Source organism: Hyalella azteca, unplaced genomic scaffold, assembly GCF_000764305.2.
Source record: "Hyalella azteca isolate HAZT.00-mixed unplaced genomic scaffold, Hazt_2.0.2 contig8570, whole genome shotgun sequence".
Classification (NCBI taxonomy): domain Eukaryota; kingdom Metazoa; phylum Arthropoda; class Malacostraca; order Amphipoda; family Hyalellidae; genus Hyalella; species Hyalella azteca.
In genome coordinates, this window is record NW_025938659.1 from 102076 (window position 1) to 120264 (window position 18189).

The following is an 18189-nucleotide window of genomic DNA, read 5'->3' on the forward strand; positions in this document are numbered from 1 at the left end:
TATTTCAATTAATTATTGACTGCTTGGATTACAACCGGTATGTTTTTAAAGTACTTAGCGAAGTGAATATTTGTGAGCAGTAAATCTTGGATATGCTGTCTCAAAAGTGTATAAGTACTAAATATTTCTTACAAATCATGTATGAGACAGCAAGACTAATGAAGTTTAATATGGTAATGAAGAAGACAGTTTCACCAGCGCACAGCAGATGTCACGCGCCACGTTGAGTGAAGTCAGTTTTCACTTCGGCGCGAGCTGAGATTTTGGCAGTTGATGCACTAAGGACCTAGTGACTGGACATGTGTATGACATGTGTAGGAACGATCTTATTCCTCTTGTAGTAGTTCACAAACATTAGTTCGTTCTTAAAATGCAAATAACAGATAGGCGCGAGCTAAGATTTTGGCAGTTGATGCACTAAGGACCTAGTGACTGGACATGTGTATGACAGATCTTATTCCTCTTGTAGTAGTTCACAAACATTAGTTCGTTCTTAAAATGCAAATAACAGATAGGCGCGAGCTAAGATTTTGGCAGTTGATGCACTAAGGACCTAGTGACTGGACATGTGTATGACATGTGTAGGAACGATCTTATTCCTCTTGTAGTAGTTCACAAACATTAGTTCGTTCTTAAAATGCAAATAACAGAAAAATTAACAAAAATTATAATTTCGTCAACTGATATAAAATAAAAAAGTGATGCTTTAATAAAATTGCACTGGATTTGAGAAATTTAATCATAGGCAATCGACAAAACTTATTATCTTACATTAAATGTGATGTGAGCATTTAATTTGATTACCTCAGTTAAGATTCATTCGTAACGGGATATAGATCAAGGGAAATTACTGGCAAATTTATCAACTTAGTTGCAGTTCCCTGTAAGCTCAATGCAATTAGCGACTTTTAATCGTCATTTGTTAGATGTTTGAAGCTAAATAATTGCATCGAAAGTTTAATTGTATGCGCGATGTTGGCCCCGTATGAGAAATATCTGGTGCCTGGTGTCGTGGCCATCGTTGCCCTCATCCGAATTATTGCAGGTAATTAACAACTCATTGGGAGACTGGCATTTGAACAGAATTGTGACCTTGGATTTCTTGTGCAAACTATTAAATAAATAACAAATGCAGTTTTACAGGAACTTTGAATGTTGGTTTCAATGAGGTCGTCATCCTAGGTGTAGCCAGACAAGTTAAAATGATGCTGTATATATTAATTGTTTTTCATTTACATGCCGCTTGCAATAGTATATGTTCTTTTCTTTATAGGTTGAGGCAAACGAATGTACTAATACTAATCTTAGCCTGAAATTGATTTTTTTTGAACTTGTTGAGCTCGATTTGAGGCAACACTGCTTAATTAATAATGCGAGAAATTTGGTAAATTTGTGTGAAAGTGGACGATCTGTATGAATGGCAAATAATTGAATTTTTCACTCCGCTTTTATCTTTTCAATTAAAATAATCTTCTATCTATGACACAAAGTTCTATTTTATCTTTATGTTTATCGAATCGGCAAACGTTTTCGCATGAACGCGTTCATGAAGGTTTGCTGCACTAAAATTTCTCTAATCGGCGCCAACTATACATATACGTACAAATTCATATAAAAACGTCTTGTCGGATGATCCCGAAGTAAATTAATTGTATCGGTAGCCTCTCGATGGAGGGTTCGTTATTTTCCGAATTTCGTGAGAACAACGAGAGAGTCGTAGCTGGGCATCCCGAATCTCCGTCAAAAGAAAAGATCGAAGTCGCGAAAGACAATATATGCGGAATAAAAAATTTTCATTACCATTTTATTTGCTTTATTTTACTTTCTTTACTATTTTATTTTTTTTTTCATATCGGTCAACGTAGGGATTGTTTAACTTAATTAAAGCAGTGCACTGTTGATTTATTCTAGCTCATAACCTAGAAGCCAGTTCGAACGATGACCGAGCCTTCAGGGAGATACCAATTGCTTTCGCCTTGCATTGCCGTATTGTTAGTTGATAAGATAACAAATTTCTTAGAAGTATACGATTTCTGTAGGTCCTGATTACATCATTGATTAATGTATGTGATGAATCGATGTTGGTTCTGTATCACGATCTATCTTTCTGTAGTGAAAGCTCTTCCACATCATAGTTTTTCTTCGAGCGTTCTATCAGACAGATTAGTTGATCAGATATGAGGATTTATTAATAGAATCATGGTGCCTTTTCTATTTGTTTTGTTGCTTATGTGCTAAAAATTCTTATTTGGAACAATATTGTAGCATTTTTACTACTGATGTTGCCTTTTTCCCAAGGTTTTACCCTTTGTGCTAATGTTTCTGCCTCTGTACCAATAATGTCGCCTATGTACTTGACGCTCATCTTGTAACTGCAGGTACTAACGGCCACACGCAGGGGCCTCTCTTCTCTTGTGACGGTCGCTACGAAGGTTATTACGCCGACAGGTCATCGCGCTGTAAGGTATGTCACCGTTCAAAAATATTTTTATGGCGTTTACACCATGAATGTTTTTGTCAAGTAAAACTGAAATAGAATAAAATGTTGGTTATTATTAATCGAATCGAATAAGTGTTGGTTATTTATAATAATTAGGCTGCTCATTGTTGACCACACAAAAAACATAAGCAAATTATCATGCACTTCGTTTTCACATTAATTGAAGCTTGACTAATTAGTATATAGATATGTTTGATATCAAAAGATTCCCATCTTATCTTAAAAAGTGTAAAAAGCCGCAGATGTCGGGCCCTTGGTATTATTGCTTCTTATATATAGCAGCGATACATCAAAAAAGATATTTTTCTTGATATGGTGTTTAAAAATACACGTTACAAAAAGTTCATTGGGAATTTTACACATTGAACGAATTAGTGTATAGGTCATTATTTGTTGAACTTTCATCATCCATGTACTGCTCGGTAAAAGCTGAATTCCAGACATTTTTCACAAGAAAAACAAGAGTTATTCACTGCATCGTGGGTGTGGAGTTCCATGGTTGAACCATGTGGAGTTCTTTCTATTTATCATATGCATGTCACTGCGGAAGAAGTGTCTGATAAGCCACGGTCATAGTATGGTGCATGGTTGAACTAGTTCAACCATAGTATGGTGAGTCAGGCTCCGGTCAAACCTACCTATCGTAACCGCGCTGACCAATTGTCGGACATAAACGTTAAATGAAGGTGCATCTGTACGAGCGATAGTAATTAAGACCACCAAAATTCAAGATAAAAAGATTTACGACCACTTAATTATGTTGTGGGTTCGTTTGCCCTGTCCTTCGAATTACCATGTGAATACATGTTAATATTAAAAATATATATTTCAGCATGGGAAGCGAAGGCCTTAATTATTTCTAATTTTCTTCATTAAACTTATTAATGCGAATAGGAAAATTCGAGTCAAATGCGAGCTTTGTTTGAGAAATGAAACTTCCGTCAATTTGTTGAGCTTGTAAAGTAAGTATAGTGGCTCAGCTTTACTACAATGTAAATTTCCGGAAGGCAATGAGTAAAACATTTTGCAACGACGTTTATTTGAAAATGGAGTGGAAGAATCAATGCTCCAAGCCTGCGATAATGCCGTTAATCTTCTCATGTATCGATATAATTCTTACAGATGTGATGCTTAATTTAGGATATCTTGTATAATATCTATAGCGTGCCCTCTGAATATTTGGTGTTTTAAAGCATCAGGAAATTGTCTGGAATTTGAATAATGCTACATATTTATTTAAATGTGCGATACTAAACTAACAAATCTACACATTTGTATCTGTCTGATGGGATATCAGATTTTGATTCGGAGACCAGATTATAAAATATAATAATAATAATACGTATAATATTATTTGAATGCAGAAGTGAAAGATATGAGCATTATTGTAAATTGCCTCATGGTTTTTACAGGGGCTTAGTCGTTAGGCTAGCCCACGAACTAGCGTTAACTTGGGCCACGGTTCCAAGAACTGCTAGTAGCGGTTTCTTCGTTTATTATAAAGTGGCTTGATATTCCCTGCGTCAGCAATGACGCCCAAATATATCCATACATTTGATTTCGTTCTCGCAGCGCGCTGACTGCACATTTGTATTCACGTTCATACCACTCTGTACATCCACGATGAACACAGGGGGAAATATTTTCGCTGTGATTCTTCAGCTTGGAAAAGTTGCGGAGGAACGACTGGCATCGGCACACGCGAACAGCTTACTACAAATTTCCAAAGTATTCGACGATTATTGCCTAAATTTTACATATATTGAAAAATAAAACATGCAAATAGAATTAAGAAAAATGTAGATTTATTTAGAATCACATAGACTGGCTATCTTATTAAAATTTATATTTAATTTCCAGTCCAATGACATTAAATAACCTAAATTATCATACAAGTTAATTTAGGTAATTGCTTGCATTAGTCATTGACATCAGAGCCGCAGCGCCCTGGTAAAGGAGTGCTTGACCGAGGGCTGTCTTTCGCCGGTCAGGAGGCCGTGGTCATCACGTGGTCTTAGGTGGACGTGGTCTTAGGAGACAACTCAAGACGTGTACAGCTGTTGGATTATGTAGGTTTAAGACGTGCACAGCTGTGGGTTCATGCAGGTTTAAGACGTGCACAGCTGTTTTTTTATGGGCCCCATGGAGTGGTCGGTAGGTGCGACTGCTGGTGGGGTGTTCGTGAGTGGGGACGAGTGGGATCCAGGGAGGGGAGGATCCGTAGACTTGCGAAGCGCTCCAGCCACGCCCTGCACACGCCTGTCCGCGGATGATCTGCGGCATAAAAAAATCACAGCATTGACAATTGTTCCGGAAACAGAAATAGAATTGTGTTTTGTTTCCGAAAAGTTTCCAAACCTAAATTTGTCCCTTTTTAATATTCAGAGCGATTCATCCCGTTACTTTATTACCTGAACAATGTCCGATATAAATCAAACAACATCTAGAGCCTGGTCATCATAGTAATGAAACAATCATTATTTTAGTATTATTGAGTTGTGCACGTTTACTGAATGACATTTGTTCTTGCCACTTAAATTAACTTTTACATTCCACCACAGGACCGAACGAAAACAAGCGTGCTGATATATTTTAGACTTATTATTAAGAGTTATTACTGATGTCAGGATAACCAAACGCGTACTTCAATGAACGAACATACTGCTACACAATCATTTCTATTATAGCTGACAATTGATTAAAATGCATTAGATATTGCCTGGAAATGTGGCACTGAGATGACTCACCAATCATGTTATTTTGTTCGATCCACTTCAAGTACTCCAGGGACTCCATGAAGTCCATATCATTTCTTATGCAACGCAAACACATTATGTAAATTTATTATTTAGAATATTAAATAATAATATTTACTTGCAGTTAAAATTGCTTGCCTTGAGATCAAGCACTGTGGACGGGCAAGTTCGCGTCTAATGTTTTAATGCTTTACAATTGTTGCAAATTGTACTAGTAATAAAGCATAAATTTTCAGTCAAAATTTATATTGTTCTCGTACAATGAAGATCAGGATTCTGGAAGAAATAATAATATGGAAGGCTGGCGTGAAATGAGCCCTGACTTTAGCATGTTTTGGAATGAGTCATTAAAGAGTTCTATATCACAACATCAACACCAACATCACAACATCAACATCACAACATCAGCATCACAACATCAACATCACAACATCAACATCACAACATCAACAACATCAACATCGCAACATCAACATCACAACATCAACATCACAACATCAACATCACAACAGCAACATCATCACATCAACATCACAACATCAACATCACAACATCAACAATGAGTAATCTTTAGTGGTTTAGGTTTGTCAGTTCTACTAGCTTCATCTTTCGGCTATTGAGTGGCGGAAAAATTCCGAAGAATTACATCACATGTTTTAGATAGTAATGCGTGATGATAAGCGGTGGTGGTGGTGACCAATGCAAGCAATGCTGATAAAGCACAGTGAATAATGGGTATTTCATTGCATCAGACTTTATTGCATCATATAATGAGTGAAAATCATCATTCATTTGCTTATAATGTGTAAACGTCGCTGACAAGTGGTGCAACCTCTATCTTATTTCTACGTAATTACCAAACTGTATGTATACATATGGTAAGGAAAAGTGTGACGTCGTTTACAACACTTCTCTTTAACTTCACTTCATGTTTGTCTGTCTGTCTGTCTGCTACAAATCTTATAATCAAAATTTGACACACTTCTACTTATCCTATCGATCTGAAATTTTGTGCACTCGCGTAAAGTTGGAGACAATGCATGAATCAAATGACAAAATAAATTATTTTAAAAATTCATTTTTTTAATATTAAAAAAATTGAAAAATAATTTTGTCAGCTACAAATGTTATAACTGACATTTGACACACTTTTACCTGTCCAATTGATCTGAAATTTTGCACACTTGTGTGAAGTCGGAGGCAATGCATGAATCAATTGACAGAATAAATAATTTTGAAACAAAATTTTATATATTAAAAAATTGAAAAATTAATGTTTTTAATATTCGAAAATAAAATGAGAAATTCATTTTACATCTTTAACATTGCAGACACTGGATTCTTTAGAAGTGTTGTCTTTAAAAAGTAATTTTTAAACGTATATTATTACTGTTCGTAAAATTATGCACCATCAACTATATTAATACTTTATTACCTATTGAGACGAACCATTAAGATCGATGCCCATGATCTGTCCCGATACCTTTTTCCTGAACTATTACATTTCTAATCGTATAATCAACAGTAGAGTTTAGTTATTGATGTTGCAGCAGGTTAGCTCGGCATGTCCTGGCTCGATAAACCGTGCAATTTTAGTTATCCGTTACGATGAATCCCTTCAATCCTGAAGCCCTTAATCTTGTTAATGATAATAATTAATAATATAGTAATTTAATTAATTTGTAATATAATATAATAATTATAATAATTAATAAGAAATCTCGTATATTAATTCACAAATAATAATAGAATCTGAAAAAATTTTGCACATTTTAAATTGCATTTATGAAGTCAAATTATTATTTTTCATCAAACTCTTTTGATCTTCTATTCAGCAAAGCACCCTATTCAACCACGATTTAAATCCGGAGAAATATTTTCTCGTTATATTAATATTACACTTAATCCATCTCTCTGAATGCTTCATTTCTCCACCACAAAAAATAAAATTCAGAACCATCTTATCAGTGGCATCCTGGATACGCAATCTATAATATCGCTTTTTATTTCGGCGCCAGACGCAAACGACGCGACAACATTCAGAAATTTATCATATCTTTGAGCAAGTTTGTAACTTTCTTCATTTGAAACCTGACGCAGTAAATGAATTTAATCATGTGAGTTTCAACAATGCTTATAACGTTACGGGATAAATTATGGATCTGAATCTGTTGAAACATGAAGCATCGAAGTGAGAGTTAAATGGAAAGATTTGTACTTTATTTGCTCCAGAACAGCAAAGGGGATATATTATGGAACTAAATCTGTTGAAACATGAAGCATCGCAAGTGAGAGTTAAATGGAAAGATTTGTACTTTATTTGCTCCAGAACAGCAAAATTTACTTCAGATTTACTAATGGGGAAATCTTGCATCACTTTAGTCTATCATTGCCACGACAGCAGGTACGACTTTTCGATAAACATATCTGCAGCTCCGGGATGAACCCGGAGCTATTCGGTGCTAAAAATATAGTTATACATGTATAGATTATATGAATATATAGATTATATATATAAATATATTGTATAAATATATAATTTATAAACATAAATAGATTGTTTAAATATTATATAGATATTAAACAGATTAGAGACTATTGATTTTCCTCTGCATCTAAATTTTTTAAGCATGTTTTCCAGCTTTTTTTACCTAAATTATGAAATCGAAATTTAGAAGCTGAGGAATTACATTAAAATTCGTCATCATTGTTGGGTCGGAGAGGAAGGACATCTCCAGCCCCTCCAAAAGAAAATAATAGCACATACATGAAATATATATAAATGACACGCACCGCATTCATTTATGTTTATTTGATACGTCAATTAAACACGCGATCAATTAGAAAAAATACGGATCAGTAACGACTTGCATAAAAAAAATCACTCATAAATACCATACCATATCAACCGCCAAAATAGAGTCGACATTCGCTACCGGGCGCAATCAAGAATCTAATGCTACCACGAAAAATGAATTCATTTTAGAGTTTGCAAGTCACGTCAGCCGAGTCTGACTCACAGTCACTATCTTCTTCACGGCGTCACTGCCGGTCACTCATGTCACTGCCCCCTCTCGGCATCACTGCCCGGCACGAAATGCAATGAACGTTCTGGTCCTGATGATACCTCGTCTATCAGAGGCGCGCTGGAGATGCGCGGGAAATCACTGCGATGCTACGTTGTTTCGATGCTTGAACGAAGTTATATCAAACAATATTGAATGTTTGCAGGAAATTAATTTTTTTACCTGTAGAAGACATTATTAATGTCATTGAGTCGCATCATCCTGACTGCAAAAAAAAAAGTTCTTTAATTTTTCCGAAGAAAATCTAAATTTTGGTGAATGTTGGAAGCGAATAACTGTGACTTTCTTCTATTATTTATACCCAAGAAAAATTTAAAAGTATCGTTTGAACAAAAATTTCTAATTTGTCTCGTCAGTTTTTAGCAGGTTTAAAACAATCTTTCACAATTATATAACTTACAAATGAAAATGGAGGCTTGTAAAATGAAAAGGCCAACTTTTTGAGTTCCATCGAACCTACGACGTGCACTGATTAAACTCATATAACAAGTTCGAAAATTAATTGGGTTATTCCTGTATTAAATTGTCAAGCCAGTCCAATTTTTAGTCCAATTTGGATAGGGCAGGTATCGCGAGTTCCTGCTATGTTTTAATGATAGGGCAACATGGGGCAGAGCCCCCCCCCCTTTTAAACTAATTTTTTGATGAAGTTTTAATTGATCCGCGGTGGTTCTTTGTTTTGTTTAAAGGTACAACTAATGAGGGATGTATGATGTTAATTAGACGCCTATAGAGTTATTAAATTTTTGTAACGAAACACTATATTTGTAAAAAGTGTCGAAATGGGCCCACGGGCTTAGGGCAAGGCGCCGACCCTTGGTCCCTTTACCACAATTGCATATTTTTTGTTTAAAAATGATAAAACAACACTTTACAGTTAAAAATAAGAAAAATGTAATAAAAATATGACATTCGTTCATTTATTAACAACTCAAAAAATCATATCCTTAACTTGAAAAAAATATACTCGTGGCTTAAAAAATCTATCACTGACGCGAAGAAAAATATTTCATTGACATAAAAATATATATCCTTGACTTGAAAAATATATCCTTGCGATAAAAAATTCGTCCTTGACATGAAAAAATTTATCCTTGACTAGAAAAAATATATTTAGTTGATCAGAAAAAAACTTCGTTCCAGTGTCGTCCATAATCCAGATATATCATGTGCAGAGAATTCGTACCTAATCGTGATTTCAGCCAACACCATAAAAACTCATCAACTTTTGGCTCATTGGTGTTGACTGAAATCAACTTTTGGCAAGGCAAGAGTCAATAACTCGATAAGGGGTCATATATATACGCATAACTAGAAACTAAACCTGCTGCCTTGAGGCGGCAAATAAAAAAATCATGCAATATGAAGTGTAATTTGTAATTCAAAAAGCTAGTCATGGTTTTGAAAAGGTCATTGAGACAAATCTAATGATGTATAACACAAGACTTCACCATGGGCGCTTTGCCCCGTGACACGCGTGGGCCCGTTGCCCCGCTAGGTATCATTTCAATTTATATCGTGTTAACATTTTATTCTAAAAGCTAATAGTCTAAACTTGATCTCAAAATTATCCCTATAAATATTACTTTCAAAATATAATTCACAATAATTTCAAAAGCTTCATCTACACTCTACAGTAATCAAAAACAGTTTCATTTAGCAGCAAAAAATTTTTATCTGGGCTAAAACAGTTATTCATAAATAACTTAATAACGCAAACACTTAGCAAAACGTAAATCCGTACACTTCATCCCAGTGAAACTGTCGACCGGCGGTAGAGAACACGGACCAATATCTGCCATACTTAGCGAGAAACCCGCTATGGGCCCATGACCCGCAGTGGGCTCGCTGCCCCATGTTACCTACTGTACTTCCAATGGTGTGCGGTCTCCCAAACCTGTTCGTTTATATGTATCCTGAATATAATTTTCATTTTCATCGCGAATTAATTTTTTCTATCTGTTGGTAAGCGAATGCATAAATTTTCGTATTCTTCCCCAGGAATAATGACCCTGTTTTGCAGGTGTTTCATCTGTGCAAGAACGGCGTGCAGTACTCGTTCGTTTGCCCCAAAGGAACGCTCTTTCACGACCGCATTGCCACCTGCGACTGGAAATCCAACGTCGACTGCCAGCCTCATGCAAGCGTAAATTACTTAGGGTGTTTTAAATTAGTAAACAGTGAATAATTTTTCTGAAAATATCATGAATGACGCTTAAGTTCTTTATTGTTATAATATGTACACGTTTGTTGAAACTTTCCGCAACAGAGATACCGTAATCCTTACTTTCATTAATATATGCAACATTGGAATGGCAATTATTGATCGAATACTTATGGTTTTAACTAATATTTGTTGATGAAATAATTTGAATAAATAATAATTTTGCAATTATTCCAAAGAATCATGCCACGGACGGGGGTCAGGGCAGCAAGACGAGCCACGTAAATGGTCATCAACATCATCATCACCACAGCGAAATTTCGTTGAATCTAAACCATGGTTCAAGGAGAGATTCTTTATCCCTTGTCGTGAACACTGAAGATTCCGATGATTCTATTCACGATCTGGAAGACCCGATATACTTCCGAGGCGACGATCATGAGCTGCCTGTTAGACCAGAAAGTGAAAACAAGAAGATTTACAAACTCAAAATCAAGGAACCATATAAACGAAAACATAACGAATATTTCGAGTCTATGGCCGATAAATACAATTCTGAGTTAGAATATACAAAAAAATTTAATGACATTTTTAAGTCGGAAAAGAAAGCTAATAGCGGAATCCTGCCGTCTGGTAAGGCACATACTAGCCCTGCGACCGTCCTGTTACTGCTTGATGATTTACTTGTGCCTGAGAACATTACAAGTAGCAATGAATATTTTGGTGATATACACGAAGTTTTGCGGTATTATCGACAAGAAAGAAGGAAACAAAACGGTGGTAAGGAGTACCGAAATAGCAAACCAAATTACAATGTTTTTATTTATGACAAACATCTCCATAATATGCCGGAGTTTTCCCAGAACACGGATCTTGACGTGTCGGCGGAAGAAATTACTAAATATAATCGAAATCGTCCGCAAAAGGAGTTCGCATCCCGTGAGAGATTGCACGATGCGGGACATCGTCCGAGGAAAAAATTTCCTCATCGACCTTCGACTTCGATTTACCCGACGTCAAAGGCTGATTTACTGGCGGCTGCAAACTCTGACCATGATGGGACCTTAGTGCCTAGACTTTCTCCCACTGACATAATGTCTTCTCTATTTCTGCAGTCGCTTTTGGTGAAGGCATTGGATCAAACTATAATGGTGCCATCACAACAGACTTCAACAGCGAGGCCCAGCATATCGTTAGCACTCGACGATAGACGCTATAACTCGACAGTTGACAGCCAGGCCACGGCCTACCGCTACAGAAAAATGTTTAATTCGTCCTCGTCACGTCTCAACAAAAAATTTGATAGTGCTGCTGATGCAGAATTTTCAGAAATGAATGAATTAGATATGGCTTTGGAAAAAATTAACTTTAACATGAAATTAAACCACACCACAGATGCAAGAAATGAAAAATTGACTGAAGACATAACAACACGAAGGCCAGCTATGCCTCCTGAAATTCTGCAAGCTCTTGTTCAGAGGTTAACAAATTCTACCATCGTTATAACTGACGAAACAATGTTGATGATGCTTAACAATGGGTCCCCATCCATGTCAGCACCATTGATCTCAGCGGCTAATTTTGTACCAAAGCCTACCACACCAACGATGTTCACATCGCAGGGAAATAATAATGGCAGCGAAACTGTAACTCAATTTCCAAATCCTGATGCCGAGCGTACAGAACCAGAGGTAACGGTCCAGACGACCACCACCGAGATCGAACTCATCGATGAGGTTAATAACACTTTGGTGTCATTCCCGTTGACAGAACTGGTGAATGGAGAGACTTTTTTGTTGTCTAACTTGACCAATAAAACGTCCGCTGCTGAAAACTCACCGGAATTTCACCGAAATTTCGCCATACATGTGCATGTACATAATTCTGTCCCACTTGATGATTCAGTCGTCACAAAGCCGAAGATTCCTGACTTTGCTTTTAGAGAAAAAAACTCACCGGAGATAAATTTCGCGGCACCAAGTGGCAAATTAAGATTTCATCCCCAGATCCAAAACATTTATTCAACAACTCCACATTCTCATTTGCGTAATAAGCCACGCATAACTTTCTTACCTCCCCTCCTAAGCAAACCTCCCATTTATACGACGTTGGAGCCGAAAAATACACCCAAAAAGCATCATTATGATATCCTGCACCGGGTTCATCCAGCCCTCGAAGATGACGCTCGGAGAAATCACGAGCAGACTGGTTTCCGAGTCAAGTTTCAAGACAAAACCACGAAGAGTCCTGTTGAGTACGAGATAATCCTTTCACAGAAGCCCCCCATTGTTGACGGTGAGGTAATACCTACTCCATTAGGAGGATTCATAACAGGACTAACCACTGCAACTTCAATAGGAACCGAAAATATCGCCTACACCGACGCGCCAGCAACTATTAGACTCCCGGAGCCGAAAGACGTCTTCTCTTCTGCCCCGACTACAGACAGGGGAGAAAAATCGTCGCCATCTTATGTTAATCCGGAGTTGGAATTGCAAACCGCTAATTTTAGGACTTTAAAACCACTAGATTATCTAATTAGGAAAAATCCTACTTATTTTCCCCCTCTTCTTTCTGAGATTAAAACTGCATCTAGACACCACAAAACATCAGCACCTGCAAGAGTGCCGTTCCAAAATTTGTTGACTCACAACAGTCAGTACATGTCAAATCCACTTTTCTCGTATCTTCTGAATTCTCCACAACAAGTACCGCCAGTCATAAAATTCCAACATCCTCACGGTTATATTATACCCAGCGGGAGCCGGTACACGAGTGCGAACTTCAAAGCCCTCTCAGCTCTCAATAGCTTACCTGATATGTTTAGTAGTTCATACAGTATTCCATTACCTTTAGAACCACACTCAACTTCAAACTCAAAAGAAAGCATACTAGCTGGAGTAAAGTGAATAGTGTGAATGCTAAGTCGATAAGAGTAGGAAGAATGGCCTCGGTGAGTTGAGTAGAGTCTACGGTAGGTTCGTGTCTGTGAGGTGGGGACCGGTAGTGTAGATCCAGGCCGCTTCACTGCATCGCAGGGGGTCAGCTGACAGGTGTCTGTTGGTGTGAAAATTTGTGCAGTGTGGTCGAAAGATTGTAGGGCATGATGTGTGCGTTCGTAGCCAGAGTTTATTAGGACTGGAGTCATGTGAAGGTATAGAAAAAATTCTACCACTGGAGATACCGCGTGAAAGATGGTGGGTTAATTGAGATCAGAGGGTTTGGAAAAGAAGAAGGGTGCTTGCTCCAGGGCTGGGATAAACATCTAATTTGTTGTCTACGGGAGCGACCCTAATTTTTCGCTGAATAAATACTATTCATGCCATGTTATTATTTAGTGTCAATGCAGCCAATTCACAACCTGTGATTCAAAACTTTGCATAGATACGATTAATATGTTAATGCACCTTGTTTAGTTGGAGCTCACAAAAATACTATAAAAAAACTCGATGTTCATGTTGGAGCTTATAACATAACATAACATAACATAACATAACATAACATAGTGATGTCGGCGCTGAAAGTGTAGGCCTGATGTGGCCTGTCGCCGATTCTTTTCCTTTTCGTGCCTTGTTCATAGATCTAAAAGTAGATTATAAGTTAGTGGTGCAGGATCTGCCGGCAATAAAACCATGTTGTCAATCTGATATGAGATGGTGAGCATTCAAGTGGTGGATAATCCTATCCCTCACAACAGATTCCATTAGCTTACAAACAACACTTGTTTAATGTATACATTAGCTTACAACCTCACAACAACCGGCAACTATCGCCCCGGCAACGTTAGGGCGATAGTTGCCGGGGCTGCTTTTGTCGCCTTTTTTGAAAAATGGTGTTACTTGAGCTTCTTTCCAGTCGGACGGCAAAGTTCTTTCGTTCAAGGTTTTTTGAAAGAATACTGTCAATGGGCCGGCCAGAACGGTATATCATAGTCGCCTTTCGCAAAGTTCAAACGTTCACGCTTCCGAAGCGTCTTTTCTGCACAACACTTAATATTGAAAAACAATGATTGGCGATGGTTTTTGCCCAACGGAGCCTCGTGGCGAAGCTCTTCTATCATTGATTCTTCACTAGTAAACACAAGATCTAGAATATTTGGGGTCTGTTTACCCCTATGTCGAACTATGAGTTTTTACTTAGCTTTTAGAAGCTATTGTGGTCAGTTATTATTGATTAATATTAGTAAATTATGGTTGAAATCTTTAATATAAATTGGTATCGTATTGTCGTGTTCACTTTCAGCGCTAGCGGGAATCATTGTGCTTGAATTGCGACATTGTAACATTCATCTCAGATTTCCTAATCATAAGTAAAACCTGAATTAAAATTGCAGAATCATGGTTTTATGTTGTCTTAATACGGTTAAAATATAGATGAGTCAAATATATATAGTGGTTTCAGTGTTTATTTCGCCGTAGGCCTGTCGGTTCATGGTATTTCCGATAGAAATGATAATACCAATCAGAAGAAAATACTGATGCTATGAATGAAGAAAATCATAATTCGTGAAATTAATTGAAAAAAGTGTTGAATGTACCTGCTGGTATATCAGGATATAATTGTTATCATTGGAATAGTTAAGTTATTTATTATACACTTTTAGGGCAAGCTTTTCCATTAAAAGTCAATTCGCCCAGTCCAGTGAAGTAGTTGTAACAGAGAAGTGAGAGTGTGGGTACGGTGATGTGACGCTGTTTGTTCATCTGTTTTCGTGGCCCGTTTGTTACTGTTGCAACATCTATTTAAATGAAATATTTAGATTTTAATATGCATTTCGTTAGAACTATACTTGTACTCATTATTTGCGTTTGCATTTACTGTGAGTTTATCGGTGTTAACGAAAATGTGGAGGAAGAAAGCTTGTTAACAGTCACTGCTACTGGCGATCAAGGTAACTTCGCGAATTTGATCTAAAATCAGGGTGTTGATTTTTTTCTGCTTACAAATGAAATCTAATTGGTCATGCGACCCTTTGCTTGCTGTAATATCTTGAAGGTTTACTGAAACAATTATTACTGTAGCTGATATTTATAATGAATACCAAATACCAATTACCAATACCTCGTTTTTCTTCCGAAGTTCCGAGTTTAGTGAAATTCCAAAAAATTGGGAGGGCCAAGGGAGGGAATTAGTATTTAAGTCCACTCTATACTCTATAGTCTATACCGTTTTTTTTTACAAGAAACAGCACACAAAATTTTGCCTTGCCATCCAAATTTCGGAATTAACACATTTTAAATCTATTATATCAACTTATGAAATTCCGAAGAAATTTCTGTCAATCAATTCAATCAATCATCAATGACTCAAGTCTCAAATTGCAAATTCTTTGTAGGGACAATGAGTCAATGATACATGTAACATGTATTATGATGTATACATGAATAATAAGTACAATTTTAGTTAAAAACTTATGTTACCACGTTGACTTGGCAGATTGAAAATAATTCAGCATATACAATTTACCAAAGAGAAAATATGTTGGTTGAATGTTGAAATGGACAATAATTGTTAGTTAGAAGTTGAAGAGAATATTTTATTAGTACCAAGTGAACTTTTATTTGTTGCGCTAATCATTTGAAACAGCAATAATTTGTCTTCATTGCTTTCATTTTCAACAATGCCTGATCGTTTGATTGACAATTTTTGACGTAAGATCAGAATTTACTAATCAAATAGTAACTAATAAGTTATGATGTAATCACGTTTACAACTATGAATTATATTGATATAATTAGAAGTTATTTAATTATCCTTCTCAGTCATATCAGAACTCTTGACCCAGTCTGTAGAGTATGGCACAACATAGGTCGAGGACGCCATTATTCTGCCCAAAAGACACCAAGGCACCATCTAATCGGACGGTGGACGCCATTGTTTGCAGCGAGTGGACGGCAAGGACAGCATGCGGACGCCAATTTTAGGTCGAGGTGGCAAATAAAAGTCCTTCAAAAGACGCCAATATCTCGAGCTAAAAGGCCATACTCTACAGACTGGCTCTTGACCCCATATTGAAAACAAATTTACAAGTAATCTCTTATTATTGATATTTATTAATTATTGATAGATACACATTCCAGTTATTGATTTATAAATGCTGCTTCTTGATATAAATGTAGCATATAGCAGCAATTAGAAAATAGATTATATTATATAAAATTATATTTATAAATAGAATAAAATGGCAAAAATGAGGTGCTAAAGTTTTGATTCACAAATATATACATATACATATTTAGGAAATGAAATTCTAGTAGACTACTTCAGGATTGGAAATGTAGTCCATCTTATACACATGCAATTAATAAACAGAGAATTTGTTTAAATAAATTGTCAAAGTCAAACAATTTTTCAAATGAAATTGATAGATTGAAAGGCATGTCTTATGAATTATATTATATATATATATATATATATAATATAGTTAAGAAAGAGGTAGCAGGCGTCCAATTTGTAGAGACGATGAGGCTAGCCATCTTCGGTCGATTGATGTCAGGCCACTGCTTGATGACAATGCTGGTGGGTTCCTTCAGCACAAAGCGAGTGACGGTCTGGTTGTGAGATTGACGCGTGTGGTTCCCTTGCCCTCCGGGTTGGAGGTAGCTAATGAGACAGCGTCTCGGTGTCTTGGTTGTTGATCCAAAGTGTCCGATGTAGTCCACAAAATGTTTTTCTGAACTTTGAAATGGTTTTCAGAGTGATTTTCTTATTCAAAATTTTACTATAGTATCCTATTTACATATATTATGTACTTACTGTATTTCCACCAGAATTTCAATATTTAATGCTCTTTGTAACTTGAAAATGAATGTTTGTTACATTCGAAACGTTGTTAATAAACTAAAACTACTTCCTGATATATGCCTTTTGATCTACCAACGTCTTCTGAAGAATTGTCCGACTCCTTGATAATTTAAATCAACTAATTCTCTGGTCGTTAATTGCACACGTATAAATATATAATAAATATGTACTTACTCATGTATAAAATTGATTTGTCCCTATTATGTTTTAAGGAATACACTTAGTGAAGCCTAAATATAATTGTTTATAGATTATAATAGAATATCATATGGTTTTAAACATCAATTCCACTATAAATGTAGTCAAATCGTAATTTGGAATATATTTACAATATGTGAAGAAATAATAAATATAGAAACTCAGAGATATAATAAATGTTTAGTAGAACAATAAAATGTTTACATGAATGATTGTTTCTATTTATTTTTTAAGAGAACTTCAGAAGTAACAATTTGAGTTACAGGTCAGTTAGTACTTGTCTGTTTTATAAAGCAGTGAAGTGACAATAATCTGATTTTTTTTCCATGTTATTCTATTGAATTGTGCCTTATAGTGAAGTTCATTCATTTTCTGCCAAATTTTGATTATACTTGTTGGCTTTTATTCAAGTATTTCTAAACTTTACTGCTGAGTGTTTGGCCTAAAAGTTGCATGTGCAAATGATCAAAATGTGCAAGGTGTTTGCCATTTCCTTTCCAGCCAGTCATTTACTGATTAAAACCAAATTTAACTAAACATAAAAAGCATGATGTGTAACTTTGGATAAAATACTTTACAACATAATTTTTCCTATACATACCAGCATTTGTTTTGGCAGAATGCCGTTTTTATTTATTTATAAATTATCTTCAACGATTAGACTGATTTGTGTTGATACGT

At 36.1% G+C, this 18189-nt stretch overlaps 1 protein-coding gene across 3 annotated transcripts in view; it reads left to right on the forward strand.

Annotated features, from left to right (window-relative positions):
- The first annotated feature begins 15161 nt into the window (after positions 1-15161).
- Positions 15162-18189, forward strand: part of LOC108676613 (stromal interaction molecule 1) — a 41293-nt gene continuing 38265 nt past the window's right edge. For all 3 annotated transcript variants that reach the window (XM_018164721.2, XM_018164724.2, XM_018164722.2), the window contains exon 1: positions 15162-15397. In XM_018164721.2, coding sequence (XP_018020210.1) covers positions 15253-15397 — 145 coding nt within the window. In that variant the 5' untranslated portion in view covers positions 15162-15252. The remainder of the gene's footprint in view (positions 15398-18189) is intronic.